The sequence below is a fragment of the Rhincodon typus genome, chromosome 13 (assembly GCF_021869965.1).
Source record: "Rhincodon typus isolate 14 chromosome 13, sRhiTyp1.1, whole genome shotgun sequence".
Lineage (NCBI taxonomy): Eukaryota > Metazoa > Chordata > Chondrichthyes > Orectolobiformes > Rhincodontidae > Rhincodon > Rhincodon typus.
In genome coordinates, this window is record NC_063344.1 from 19136039 (window position 1) to 19151881 (window position 15843).

Here is a 15843-nt window from a genome sequence, read left to right on the forward strand (position 1 = left end):
TTATATATTTGCCTAAGACAGACTTTAAGAATCTATGGTGATCCATCATAAGCTCAACTAGCTTCCTTTATGAATTTTATAAAAGAGCAGGAATGAAATGTTGAACTGTAATTCTATTAGATCATTCCAAGTAACTGTGTTGCGTTGTTTCAAAATTTCTTGCAATTTTAATATGACTGCTGTCTCATCCTCTTCCTTTTTCCCTCCCTCTCTCCCCTATCCTCCCTATCCTCTGTCTCTAATTCCATTGCTGTACCTGTCCTGCGAGTTTTTGATGGGACAATATCAAGAGGGCTTTAGTTTCATTTTAAAAAAGTAGAGGGAGCTTTACATTGTGTCTGATTCCATGCTGAACCTGTCTTTGAAGTGTTGTATGGGGACAATGTAGATAAAGCTTAACTCTGTATCTAAACCCCATGCTGTTCCTTATTTGGGAATGTTTGATGTGGACAGTGTAGACACTGCTTTACTTTCAGTTTAAAAGAGTAGAGGGAGTTTTACTCTGTATCTAACCCTGTGCTATACCTGTCCGAGGAGAGTTTGATGTGGATAGTTTAGACAATGGAGAATTCTTTGGATTTGCTTTTGTCTTTTATTCTGCCAGAACATTATAATTTGAAAATGTAATTATTAATTTGCAACAGCTGATAATCAATATACTGAGAAACTCATCAGCCATTAAAATAGGTGTGGACAGTGTTAACACATTTACTGAACTGTATGGCTTGCCACTGATTTGAGAGTTTATTCTGGTCAAATATAAAAACTTGCACTCTCTGATCCTCTACTTCATGTCAGGGGGAGGGATTAATAAATATTAAGTCTTAATTCCTTTTAGATTTTATAATCAGGATTGTCCTTTTCCACACTGGCTTCCACCTGCAACCCTCAGCTACATTGACATCTCCTCATTTGGCCTCCAAAACCCCACCACACATCAGTCAGTGCACATCCTGACCCTGCATCCTAGCCTGGTTGCTTACATCTTGCCTTTACTTCCCATTATCTCCACTCTCCCAGTGCATTCAGAACTCAAAATCATTATCCTCCTTTACAACAGCAGTTAAAGGAAGCAACTCACCACCAACATTTCGAGGGCAATTAGGGATGGCCATATCAGAAGCAGGAATATATATTAAATCAAGCGGTCTCCTCTCCCTCTGCTCTAATCAGCTCCGTCCAATGCACAATGCTCTGATTGTTATAGGCTTACCTCATGCCCCACTCCCCAACTTTTGATTAACTGTAGAACCATCTCTGTCTTGAACCTCAACTCTGGAAATCTTCCTTAAGCTTGTTCTGTATTTACACCTAAGACCTCCTCTAAACCAGCTTCTTTAACTGAGGTAGCTTGAGCCAATTTGCTTTATGGTAGCTGCTTCCTCACTGCAAGCCAAGAAAACACTCCCAGCATGTAGGACAAACCCATCTATCATTTGTGACTGGATGGTCAGGGTATCATTCATGATCCAGAACTCTTATCCTATTATTCCCTGCAGGGCTTGAGACTGTTCTCCATAATACTTTAAACTCCAGTTGAGAGATATGTGTTTATTGCAACTTTTATTGACTTTAATGAACTTTTATTCCATTATCTTGCATTGTTTCAAGTTAATGAACTTCCTGTGAAATTTCAACTGACTATTTAAGATGCTAGTTTGCAAAAGAAATTGGAAAAAATGGAAATTATAATTAATTTCATATGAAAGTGGTGGCCCTAAATCTGTTTGTACCTGTATTTGTTGGTAATGACGGATGTGATCTGGGCTTGAATGTAGTTCCAAATAGATTGGATGAAATTCTCACACCGAGTGGAATAATTAGTAACCTCAATCGTTGTGGGATTAGTCATTCCACCAATTGTCACTAACAAACACGGTGAAGGTTTTATACGCTCTCTTCTGTTTGGTCTACGACTGAAAGGAGTACAAGCGAAAGCAGCTGGAAGAACAGCGTCAGGCAGAACGACTACAACGACAGTTGCAACAGGAACGGGCTTATCTGGTGTCTCTCCAGCAGCAGCAACAGCTGGAGCCAAGATCTGGTGAGAAGAAGGGACTTTATCACTACAAGGACAGTATGAACCCAACAGAGAAGCCAGCCTGGGCCAAAGAGGTACGCAACCCAACTGATATCTCTAGGATTGATTGCACTATTGTTTTGTGTGTGCACTGCCATTGAGTAGAATGGGATTGGTGTTGATGAGGTTGTCAAACTGTGGGCCAATAGGTTCCTTTCATTTCCTTAGCTGCTGGGTCTTGTGAAGAGACTTCACTCAGTGATGGTTGCTGAATATAAAAGATACAATCCAACATCCCATGCTGCATTAAACCAGGAGGGACTAGACTGTTTTACACAGTGTGATGATCTTTGAATATACTTTTGGGGAACTTAGTCATCATTGACTGTCTTCTCTGAAATTTTCAGAACTTGAAAGCATTTCCCCTATGATTCCTCACTTGCAACATCTGTCTTTCTCTCACTCGCTTTCTCTCGCTCTTGTTTTCTCTAGCTCTTGTTTTCTCTCTCTCAACTTTTCTCTTGCTTTCTCCCTCTTGCTCTCTCTTTTGCTTTCCCTCTCTTTCTTTCACCCTGTCTCACTTCCTTGCTTTCTCTCTCTTGTTTTCACTTTCTCTGTTTGTCTATCTCTCCTTCCTCTCTTTCACCTTGTTGCCTCCTCCCCTCCTCCTGCATTCTTCCTCCTCTCCACTTCCTCACTCCAGGTCTCTTTCTCCTCCTTCCTTCCTCCACATCTTATATGTCCCTTGATTCTTCCACCCTCCCTGTCTTCCCCAACTCCCCTCTCTCTCTTTTCCTTACCCACCATTACGTTTTTGCAGACATGTGTACACACAACCAACAGAGGACCTCCGAGGCCTGTGGTAGCCCTACTCACTAGGCTGAGGTGGAATCTGTGTCTACTCCACACCTGCAGCTCAAGAATTGAAACCTCCTGCAGTTTATTCAGTGGGTCCCTCGGTCATTCCATCTGGGCTGTGCTAGTTGATGCCACCCAGCAAGGTGTTTGAGAACTCAAACTGTGCTGAACACCTTAGGTTTGGAGCAAAGAATTTAACCCAAGATTCTGCCTCCAATCTTCTTTGCTGGATTGACAAGGATATCCACATATTTAAATAGCCCACAAACACCATCAGGAAAAGATGGAAGGTGAGAAAGAAAGGAAAATGTCCTCCAAATATTTTGATTTGAGAAAGTCACAATGTCTTTGCAATTGGCTGAATGTTCTAGAGAGTTACCAGAATTCCTGTCCCCTGGGGATTCAACGTAAACCAATTCAATATAATCCTGAAGATCACATGACCTCCAACTGCAACCCCCACCCCCCCCTTCACCTTTCCATCATTGGTCACCTCACATGTCAGTCTTCTGCCTGCCTACACCAATCAGAAAGCAAAAAAGACTCTTCCTTACCCTTGTGGATAATTTTGACTGTTGGAACAAAGGGGGCATTTTCTCGGTCTCCAATATTCAGAGTTCAGAGAGGCTTTTTGTCCCCAAGACATTTAATGTTTCATATTTTTAACACCCATTTACTCCAGCAATTAGTCTTCAATTTCTGGAACCTCAGCATTGTCCTGGAGTGTTTGACATCTTTACCGGGAGTGGGGGAGGGGAATGTTATGTCTTCAATGAGTGAATCGACTAACTTGAATGTAGACTTTGCCTAACCAGGAAGGATGGGGAATTTCAGTCAGAAACAGCTGGATGGTCACCTGGAGTTGAGGTATAGAGCAGCCATGATCTGATGGAATGGTAGAACAGATTGGAGGGACTGAATGACCCAGTATCCTTAATGTTTTTTTTAAACATATTCCAACATGCAGCCTCTGTGAGCACTTGCTCTGACTGCACTGTAACGTAGGCAAGTTTCTGACTGCTCCAGTACCACTCCCACTGGCCACCAGCATTTGAACCAGCCAGTACGGTTGAATGTGAGCGTTTCAAGACAGAGGTTGATTTTTGTTGGGAAAGGGTACTGAGGATTATGAAATCAAGACTAATAAATGCAGTTGAGATACAGATCAGTCACATTCCAAATACATCGTGGAATCAGGTTCGATGGTTCTATGGCCTCCTGTTGCTCCGATGCTAGGAGACATGTATTTGTTATTCACCATACAAGCCATCTAGTTTATTGGTGTCAGCTCTGTTTGGCCAACATGAAACATGTGGGTGCTCATTAAAATGTCACTCTGGTTTTTATCCCAGGTAGGTGCGAGCTTACTGTTCTTTTTGAACAAATAATTCTGTCATCCAAACCCCAGGTACAGAAGCGATCGCTCAGTAATTCTCCTCGACGCCCACCCAAAGATGGAGTGCCTGCCACTAAGTGGCCATCGTTCAGTGACATCACCAATCAGCAGCCCGCTCACGATTTGTCCTGGCATGTCCGTTCGGGCCAACACCTTGTGGTTCCCAGTGTTCTCGCCTCTCCTCTGATCAACAGAAAAGGCTCACGCCAAGTCCTGACCGCACCAGACTCTGATCATACAGGGCCAGCAGGAACGTCCCCTCTCCAGGCCCAAGCAAAGACTGAGAAGAAGTCACACACCTGCAAGGAGGACCAGGCCAGGGAGGCACGACCACGGCTACGGTCACAGACCAAGCAATTACAGTCACAGGAGGTGACCTTTGAGTTTGGACCCAATGGCGTGGTGAAGAAGCATGTAAAGGCCACCTCTGCAAACCCACGAGGGCATTCAGATGAATACATCTTTACAATTGGTTATGGCGGAGTAATTAGGAAAAAGAAGAGGAAGTCAGTAGATAAAACTGCAAGGCCCCTAGATTGCAGATTCACCATAAAACCTGGTGGGGTGGTAGAGAAAGTTCCAAATACTCCCAAGATAAGAATGGATCCTGTTAATGATAGACATATTTCTGAAGAAGGAACATTCCATGAAACAGAGAGCCTGCCCATACCAATTCCTCACCATCGTTCTCTCTCCTCAATGTCTCCTTGTTGCTTGTCTCCAGATTGTCCTGAGGCCTTTTTGTCTTGTTCTTCCCCAGCCTCTTTCTTGTCAGCTCTTTCAAAATTTCCACCACAGAATTCGGATACTCTGATAGTCCCTCAGCCCAGCTATATGCTCTCTTTGAAAAAGATGGCCAGCGCCCCAAATCTTGCTGATCCCCACCCATCTTCTGTTCTCCCTTCTGCTTTCCCTAACTGCCCATGCTCTGGCTCTGCCGAGTTTCACACCAGTCACAGCATCCCTTTTGGGTTTCCCACACCCCTCCGCCGCATGGAACACAATGCTTCCTCAGGAACCCTGTTCAGCTCTCTTGGCCACTTGCCAGGGGGTCCCCGTTCCCACAGCTGTCACACCCATTACAGTACACTCATGGGTTCTCCTACACAGTCTTCCTCAGAGGAATTGCCACCCACTTCCCCACATAGTACTCCCCAGAAGCAGATAAAATCAGAAAACTCAACTCAGTCTTCAGAAACCGAAGACCTCACAATCAAATTGTGCCACAATCCGGTATTGAGATTGGAAATTGATCCAGACAGTTATCAAAGTAACCTTAGCCTCCAATCAGCAGACAGCCCAATACATGAAAATTGGTGTTCCTCCCCTCAATCTAAAGAAACCAACCCAGATTTCCCTCTATCTTTGTCATACCCTGAGAGTAGTCTCAGGCAAATGCTGCTTACCAGATTTCCCAAATGGAGCAGATCAGCTTCTGACAGCAGTGCATTGAAAGTTCTACTTCAGTGCCACCAAAGGTCTCACATTGCTGGACAAAGGAGTAGTCCGCATTCCCTCAGTCCACATGCACTTTCACTGTCCAGTTCACCAAAATAATGTGCCTTATTGTCTATGCACTAATCTCCATGAGGGCCTCCTGAGTGGTTTCGTTGCAGTTCTCTTGATAATCACTCTTTTCCAGAGTAAAATAAAACAAAGACAGCAGATATTGGAAATCAGAAGCAAAAACAAACTCCTGGAAAAACTCAGCAGGTCTGGCAACATCTGTTTTGGGTCCAGTGACCCTTCTTCAGAAGTGAAGAACTAAAGTTCTGAAAAAGAGTCGCTGGACCTGAAACATTAACCCTGCTTTCTCTGCACAGGTGCTGCCAGACCTGCCGAGTTTTTCCAGCAATTTCTGTTTTTGTTTCACTCTTTTCCAGGCCTACACTCTCCTGAGCACCAGTTCAATTGCTTGGGGAGCTTAGCTTGAATTGGAGCCTGCCCCAGCTCAGTTCGCTGAATGGCTGGTTTGAACTGTACAGGGACTCCAACAGCATAGGTTCAATTCCCATACTGCCTAAGGTCACAATGGTGGTCCCTCCTTCTCAAACCTTACCCTTTGCCTGAGGTATGGTGACCTTCAGGTTAAACTCATCTTCAGTCACCTCTGTCTAATGAGAGAGCAGTCTATGGCCCTCTAGTAATGTGGTGACTTTTACTTTATATTCTGACCATCGTAATCTCCTCAAAACTCTATTTAGTTCATGCAACAGTTTAACTGTGGGATATGTGTTCTTGGAATTTGCGTTAGCCATCTTTGTCAAGACTTTTGTCAATCTAGATCCAAGTCATTCAGTGAAACATCAAACCAAGACCTCTTTCTTTGTGGATAGAGTTTATTAGCCACTCAATCTTAGATATTTTTCCTAATTGGCCTGCTCAGGGATGTTAATACATATCTCTAGAGCATGTGAGACTTGAACCCAGACCTTCTGGCTCAGAGATATGGATATGATCGCTGCTGCATAAGCACCTTACTACTCAATCTTAGATATTTTCCAATCAAGTTATTCAGAAATAATATGAAACTCCTCTGGAGCAGGTGGGACTTGAACCAAGTCCTCCTAGTCCAGAATAAAGGACTCTACCACTGCTCCACAAGCACCTTACTACTCAATCTTACAGCTTCTTCCACACGCCAATTCCACCCGTTTCTCCCTTTATATCCATTCAGTCAATTTATTAACCAATGAACACCAATAACCTGCCTGCCTACTTGCCATATTAACAACTCTGTCAAACACAGCTCACCTCTAGATTTCTCAGGAGATGAGACATTTCTTAAGATCATGAAACAAGCCCTCGTGCACTGTTTCAAAAAAATGGAGTTCCATCTGCTCAGTAGTCAGCAGGTTAGGATAGCATTGATGGAAATGTTTAACACCAAGAAATCGTAGATGTCCAAGACAAGAATGTGAGCTTACTTGAAACTCCTATTGATTGCTTCAAAATATCTTGTGATGTATTCAACAGAACTATGGCATCTGAAGATTAGTAGACAGTGGAACTGAGCAAACAAACTTTCAAATCTGGCATTATACCTTTTAGAATCTAATCTGATTTCCCACCTTTTAGCTTTCTTGCCTAGTAACAGCAGAAACTGTTTAAAGGACAACAACTGTCCTCACAACCTAGTATAGATCACGTGTTGTCACTCTGACTACATCACTTTTGCAATTAATTGAGGACCCCAAGCCAATCGTTACAGCCAAAGTCACGGATGTTACAATTGTGCATTCTCCTCTCCCTTCCCTTTTTGAGCCGCAAGGCTCGAAGATCAGTTTTACTGGAAATGTTACTGGTCCTGGTAGACTTAGCTAACTCAAGCCATAGCAGGAACTGAACCAGAGACGTTGGTGTATGGCCCAGTGCCAACTGATGATACATCACCTGCTGAATGGACTGCATCATTGTCTGCCATTTTTTTCTACTTAAGAGGACGGTAAAGGCCAAGTCAGCATTTTAATAGTGCCTTTCACATCCCAAAGTGCTTGACAGCTAATGAAGTCATTTTTGGAGAGACAGTCACTGGTGTGGGGTGGGGAAATGCAACAGATCTTCTAGACAAACCAAACTCACATGAATGAGGAAAATTACCAGTTTTTTGTTTACTGATGTTGTTTATGGGATAAATATTGCCCATGGACGCCAGTGAGAACTTCTCCGCTCTGTTTTAAATAGCAAGAGATCTGGTATATCCACCTGAAGGTGTATTTTAGGCCATTTTAAGAGTGGGGAGGCATTTCTTCACTCAGAGGGTGGTGAATCTTTGGAATTCTCTGTCCCATAGGGTTGAAGAATGTCAATCGTTCAGACAGAAGTCAATAAATTTCTAGAGACTAATGACATCAAGGGATATAGATATAGGAATGTGGCATTGAGATAAAAGATCGTCTATGATCTATCTGACTGGTGAAGAAGGCTCAATGGACTATTTTTAAATACAGTAGTGTATCTACCTTCACTTCACTAACCAGTGACGATTTGAGTGGCCCCCTCATTACCCTCTCATTTTCTTCCTCTTTCATGTATGTTCAATTAATATCAGTGATAAGTGCCTTCCCCAAGTTGCTGCAGTTCTTATCCTGGTCTACTAATCTTCAGACTTTTCAGTGTAGACATATTTCTGACAGCACTTTTGTACATTATTCAGTTTACTGTTGTACTAATGCAAGTTCCCCTCATCATTGGCAAGACTAACTTGAGAATGATGAGCTTCACTTATACCCATGATGCTCATGGGGCTCACAGGAAGGAGCTGAATGCATACCTGCATTAGGATCTGGAAGTGAATCTCAAAGCTTCATTCATTGTGAACCAACTGGCATCAGCAGCAAATTTCCATTTTAATTGAATCTATAATCTAGTAAAATGTCCCAAGGCATTTCACCAATAAAATTCATCTAATGCTTAGCCAAAGGAGTAGTTTTACCTCACCTGCAAAAGAGCAGGTTTAAAGGAGGAGAGAGAGGTGAAGACACTTAGGAAAGAAATTCCTGAGTTCAAGGTGCAGTTAGCTGAAGGGGCAGCCATTGATGGTGGAGCAATTCATAGCAGGAAAGGGCAAGAAGCCAAAACTGGAGGAGTGAAGGGGTAGTTGGGAGATTTTAGTACTGGAGGAGGTTTGAGGGAGATGGGGAGGGCTTGACCAGATTTAGGTTAAAGAATGAATAGTCAGAAAACTGGTCGCATGACAAATTAGTTATCATTAGTCTTTTACGATATATTTTAAACACTTCAGCTGCTGCCTTTTTTATTTTTAATGTACGTACTTTCTTGCATTTGGTGCTCAGTTTGAGCAGTGCGGGAAGTTAATTATTAAATAATAATTAGAATCATGCCAGATTCAAAACCTGTAGGCTACAACATGATGTGGAAGTGAAGAGAAAGGAGGGGTCTTGTTTCTTTAGAAGCACCTTCCAAACATCTAACCTCACCCTCCTTTGGGACAATGGCAGCACAAGCTGTGGAAACACCATTACTGCCAAGTTCCTCTCTCAAATCACACATCATCCTGAGTGGGACATTTATCACCCATTCCTTTGTGGTCACTGTGTCAAACTCTTAGAACTCACCACTTGGCAGCACTGTGGTTGTACCTTCACCACACAGAGTGTACTGGTTAAACCCCACCAGTACCTTCTCAAGGGCAACAAGCAATGAGCAAATGATAACATGGCAAAAATTAATTTTTAAACAAAGAGTTCGAGATTCTATGAAGCCTGGATTCATTGGAGATTATAATATTTCCAATGAGCCTTCCCACTTAGTAAAGAAAGGGATGGGAAAGTAGTGACCATTACAGAGACATTTTTCTAAATTATTCTTTTAAAAACATTTGACGGTGGACGATGGGAATAAGAAATTGAAAACACTATTGGCCTGAACTGAATGGCAGCTTTTTCCTGTCGCTGCTATGTGAACACTTCCAGATCTAGAAAAGTTCATCTTAGCTCCTGCAAGAGCAGAAACTATGGGAACTAAAACTCACCCACTTTGTACTGATTTCCTCCTTGCTACACTTTTTCATATTAAACACTAATTCTGGAATCAATCAAAACTGCTGAGTGAATGACCAATCTCTGTCTCCTCCTTCAACCCCAAGATCAGAGTTGCCAGTCTAAACTCCACATGATACCAGAGGTGGCTGAAGGTTCTGGATACTGCAATGTCTCTGGGCCTTGGCAGCATCCTTGCAGTAGTACTGAAAATTAGTGCTCCAGGACTAGCTGTGGACCTCGCCAAGTTGTTCCATTACAGTGACAGCACTGGCATCTACCCAACAATGTCGAAAATTGTTCAGGTTTGTCCTGTCCATAAAATGCAGGACAAGTCCAACCTGACAAATTACCATCCCATTACTCAATACAACTGAGCATCAGGTGTCAATGACTTGAGGCACTTATTTAGCAAAAAACCAGCCCAGTGAGCCCTGTTTGTGTTTTGTCAGGGCCGTTAGGCTCCTGACATCTTTGTTCAAACATAGGCAAAAGTTCTAAATTCCAGTGTTGAGTTGAGAATCACTGCCTTTGACATTAAGGCAGCATTTGACAAATTGCAGCATCAAGGATCCGTAGCAAAACTGGAGTCGATTGAAATCAGGAAAGAAATCTCTCCATTGCTTGTCAAACCTAACCCAAAGGAAGGTGGGTTGTTGGAGACCAAAGATCTTTGCCCCAGAGATTCACTGCAGGAGTTTCTATCAGTAGTATCCTATCCCAACCACCTTTTGCTTCTTCAGGGATGATATTCTTTCTACTGAAGTAGGGATATTCACTGACAATTGTACAGCATTCAGTACCATTCAGATTTTCCCCAAATATTGAAGCAGTGGTCGCTTACAGGCTGCAAAACGTGACAACATTCAGGCTTGGGCTGATAAATGGCTGTAATGTTCACATGCACAAAGTGCCTGACAATGACCTTATCTAATAAGAGAGACAGCATCTAAAATCCTCCCCTTAACATTAAACAGAATTATCAGTTTCTCTACTGTTAACATTCTGATCAATAATATTGAACTTAATTGCACCAGCTACATAAATACTGTTATTTACATGAATAAGTTTAAGGCTGAGTATTCTGATTAAAAGTGACTCATCTGCTGACTTGGAGATAGCAGATGCTGGAGTCAGAATCGATACAGTGTGAAGCTGGAGGAACACAGCACGTCAGGCAGAATCAGAGGAGCAGGAGAGTCGATGTTTCAGGTTGGGACCCTTCATCAATGTCGACTTTCCTGCTCCTCTGGTGCTGCCTGACCTGCTGTGTTCCTCCAGCTCCACACTGTATTGATTCATCTGCTGACTTGTCAGTCTTTGTCCATCTTCTGCAAGGCATAGCTCAGGAGTATGATGGAATACTCTTCATATGCCTTGATGGGTGTAGCTCTAAAAATACTCAAGAAACTCAGCACCATCCAAGACAAAGTATCCCAAATGGTCAGCACCCATTTACCGCTTTAAACATTCATTCTCTCCTGTATCAGTGCACAGTGGAAGCAGTGGCTCCCATCCACAAGATGCACTGCAGCAACTTGCAAAGACAAGCCCTTCCAAACACATGACCTCTGCCATCTAAAAGGACAAGGGCAGCAGGTACAGGTGAACACCACCACCTGCAAGTTCCTGTCCAAGCCACTCACCATGCTGACTTGGAAATATATCGCCCTTCCGTTAATGTCACTGGGTAAATATCCCAGAACTGCCTCCCTAATGGCATTATGGATGTATCTACACCTCACCAAGAACAGTGGCTCAGGAAGACAGCTGACCACTACTTTCTCTTGGGCAATTAGGGGAAAATAATACATGCTGCTCTTACCATCGCTACTTACATCCTATTAATGAATAAATTAGAAAAGATCGAAGATAATTGAATGTTAGCCTAACCCTTGATTGGTTTAAGGCCAGGTAAAATCTTTTATGTTGTTTGGATTTAAGGTGACAACAGGACATGTTTACATGGCAAGCTCTATTATGGTAAGGGAAACTTCCTGATCTTCCCTTCCAAGAGTGAAGATGTAATGTGGCTTTCTTCACCTGTGACTTGTAGAAGATCCAAAGAATACAGAGGACTCTGGTTTGCTGGAGAGCCTAAGCTGTAAATCAAAGACTGCCTGCCAAAGAAAACAATCCAACTGAATTTTGTATCCGCCCAACACACATGGCCAAATACCTGGAACTCTCAGTAAAAGGGGTCAGGGAATGTTTCTCAATTTGTTGGACTTCAAAGCTTAGCCTGAAAGGCCTCATTCAGAAGCCAACCTGCACTCCTTAGAAGTAAGAACCTCAAGTTTTGAAAAAGGATTTCCTTTGGATTTTGATCGATTTGGAACATTGAAGATGATACATTTGTCGCATCATGCAGCTATGATCTTTAAACTTCTTTTGGCTCCTCCTATTTTCTCTTGGGCTGCCAAGGGTTGTGGATCTGATGGACTTCCTCATCTCTCCGTAATTGGATTTCTAATATCTGGGAATGCTTGCCTGAAGCGATTAGGAATTAGTAACCAGTACTGACATTGAAAGTCTCTAAGTTCCTTTGAATTCTTCATTTTATTCCATTCAATTTGTAATTATATCACATGACTGTGAACGTAGCAAAAGTATTGCAAGAGGTAGTGCAGTCTGACTAATTACTATCAGCTTCAGACAAGTCTGTACTAGAAATTAATCAACTTTGGTGTGCTTTGGGTATGCTATATTTTGGTTTCTGTTATTGATCTACTTTGAATGCAAAAGGAATTTAACTGTGTGGCCCTGGTGTATGCAACACAATTCTTTTTAACCAGAAGCAGAATATTTCAAATCCTTAAAATTTTGACTCATTCTCAGATCTAGAGTTTTAACAAAGCACCACTCCAACTGTCTCAGATCCTTGAAATCTTGGCTGGCAAGGCCTCCTGAGATTTAAGAATTTGGGAAGGCTTCCACTTTGGATCTGTAAGTATAGTGTTTGTCAATACCCTGTATTTTATTTGCTGAGTTGATCATATGTTCCAAAATCCACTTTCCATTTCACTCCCTCTCCTTCTGACGCATTCAGAATATGCCATCTTAGCTCAATTGCAGAAAAAGTATTCAATCCAAGAAAAGTGGGAATAAATTCACAGATCTCTGTATGCCCTCTTTGGCATGGGTACAATATGTATATGTTATATTCTGCTCTGTGTTACGATGAGTGTTGAGAAAAGTTTGCAACACACGAGTTGGAAGGTGTTACTTTGATGTCACTAACACTTTTTTTTCTCTCACCATCCACCCTCTCCTCACCCTTTCTTGGTTCTAGGTGGAGGAACGCTCCAAGTTAAACCGCCAAAGCTCGCCAGCAATGCCACATAAGATGGGAAATAGGATGTCTGACCCAAGCATGCCGCCTCGTTCCGAATCATTTAGCAGCAGTGCAGTGCAGGCTGCACGAACCCCACCAATGCATAGACCTGTAGAGCCTCAGGTAGCAGAGTCAATAGTTCCTACATTCCTCGCATCTTGCTTGCATGGAGGACTGCTTGAAATATTCTGGATTGCTGATGCTTCCCGAAAATGCTATGCCTGCTTTGCAACCCTATGTAGAATTTTACAACAGAGAAAGAGGCCATTCAGTCCTACATGGGCCTCTGCTGGCATTCATGCTCCTTCCAAGCCTCTTCCTGCCATACCTTATCTCCCATTGTCAACATATCCTTCTCTTCCTTTCTCCCTCATGAATTTATTCAGCTTCTCCTTAGATACATCTATGTTTTTGTCTGAACCACACTGAGGTAAGGTGTTCCCTATTCTCACCACCATCAAGCAAGGAATTTTCTCATGAATTTCCAATTGGATTTATTAATAACTATCACTGTGGCCAGTAAATTTTGATATCTTTCCATTGTGCCTCCCCCGCTCCTTAAATGGAAACAGCTCCTTTGTTCAGACAAATGAGCCCATTCGTAATTTCATGTTTCCTGGGAGGTTCCTGGTTTACTATGCCTAACGGTGAGAATCTGTGAGTTTAGGACATTTTCAGACACTTGCACTTTCTCCAGTGCTTCTTTACCTGTTCCTGTGCTTGTGCTAAGTCAGTTTCAGAATGACAGACTCAGGGCTAGCTCAAGTTGGTCTCAACTCTTGTTGGAAATCTTATGCTGATGCACCCCATCTACTGGAACCAGATCCTGGAAACCTGGGAAGTCTGAATAAGATAACAGGAATGGAGAAACATCTGGAAGATGAGAATTAGGAAGGAGTGAAACACAAAGGTCAAAGTTCAGGAGACAGGGCCCATTAGGTGACTTCAAGATAGATAGGAAAGCCACCTATTCTCCCTTCTTCAGTGAATGAACCCACCCCCCCATTACCCACCTACCCTCACCCCATCATCATTGTGTCCAGCTGCTTTTTCAACAGTTCTAGAGGATGAGGCTCCATTATTTTCATGCACAGAAATTCCCTTCCTTGCGACAGTCACTCGGTGTGTGTGTGAGACAAACACCATATGCTTGGCCTCAAATCTGCCACAAGATGATGTAATGGATTTGCAGATTTGGGAGGTAACTCTAATTTCCTTCTGCGCAGGTCCAAGTAGCTCACCTGGTTCCTTTGAAACCGCACAGTACTTCCATGACGGGTTCCCAGTCCCTTCACGAGCAGCCAACTAAGAGTATGTCCAGCGCTTTCCATTCACAAGAGGGGCTAGTGTCACATCGCGCCGAAATGCCACGGCAGAACTCCGACCCCACATCAGAAACCCCACCCCTCCCTCCCCGCCTTGGGTCAAGAGAAGAAAAGTGTGGGGGCAGCGTTTGGCACAGGCAAGAGGAGGACACCCCACCCAAGGTAATCAACTCGTCGTGCATCTCGCCTCATCTCTCTCTGTAAGGCAGCACTGAGGCCGATATAGGGTTGTCAAGACCTGACAGTATTCCAGGAGCTACCAGTCCATGACCTCCAGTCACGCCTAGCCCCTGTCGCTGGTATCTCAGTAAGCCTCCTGTCCCAGAGACCAATCTTATCATTACCAATTTAGAACATGAACACACTATTTGTTAGCAAAGTGTTGATTTTGACTATGCAACAGCCTGTCCTCACCCCCTCAATCTCCCTACATTTTTGGAACAAATAAGTGAAATTGTTGGCAGCAATTTAAATAAGCCTCTCTTTTTGTTTTCATTTCTTGATCTTTTTTTCTTGTGACCAGGTTAATCTTTGATTTCTGGAGACTTTAAGACAGTCTTGGAGGGTTGGCATATCCTAGGTTCAAGGTGTACCATACATTGTAGGTTCCATACAAGCAAGATACTCAGATCAAACCAGGCCAGTGGTATCTGGGTCAAGCGCCATCCAGTGGTGGGATTTTAGGTCAGCACTTGGACAAGTGAAAGGGATGAGATACCTGGAGCTAAATTGTCAGTCTGAATGAAGCTGTTGACTTGCTTGCCGAGCTGGCTGGTTGTAGTTCAGACGTTTCGTCACCATGCTAGGTAACATCATCAGTGTGGCCTCTGATGACGCGACATCACTTCGTCGGAGGCCGCATTGTTGATATTACCTAGCATGGTGATGAAACGTCTGAACTACAATCAGCCAGCTCAGCGAGCGAGTCAACAACCTCATCCACAATCCCAGCTACAAATCTTGTCAGTCTGAATCTTCAGGTATTCCAGTCTCCTGCTGTTATTTTGCCTTTGAGAATGATAGAATGCCAGGTTATTCTATTTTTCTTTTGGGGCAGCAAATACTATTTCTATCGAATTGTAAAGCTCAGAAGAAACCCAGACAATCCATCACGCCAATGCTGTCTCTCAGAAAGGACTATGTGGTTCATCCCGTTCTCCCTTGCAGTGCAATAGTTTCTCCTTCAAATATTTATCCAATTCTTATCTGGGCAGCGTTTTCCAGATCACAATAACTTGACGCTTAAAAGAAACAAATTGTTTCCTCTTGCCTTTGTTTCTTCCTTCAATTTTTCTTCAATCTGTTTCCCTCTGGTTACCGATCATCCTACCACTGGAAACAGTTTCTTCCTATGCACTCAAACAAAATTGTTCGTGAATTTCAGAGATAGTAGGAACTGCAGATGCTGG

The 15843-nt window shown here is 43.0% G+C and overlaps 1 protein-coding gene across 1 annotated transcript in view; it reads left to right on the forward strand.

Moving 5' to 3' along the window:
* Positions 1-15843, forward strand: part of tnika (TRAF2 and NCK interacting kinase a) — a 206858-nt gene that overhangs the window by 138712 nt on the left and 52303 nt on the right. Inside the window, exons 14-17 of the mRNA XM_048604542.1 lie at positions 1924-2115; positions 4287-4676; positions 13068-13232; positions 14336-14596. Coding sequence (XP_048460499.1) covers positions 1924-2115; positions 4287-4676; positions 13068-13232; positions 14336-14596 — 1008 coding nt within the window. The remainder of the gene's footprint in view (positions 1-1923; positions 2116-4286; positions 4677-13067; positions 13233-14335; positions 14597-15843) is intronic.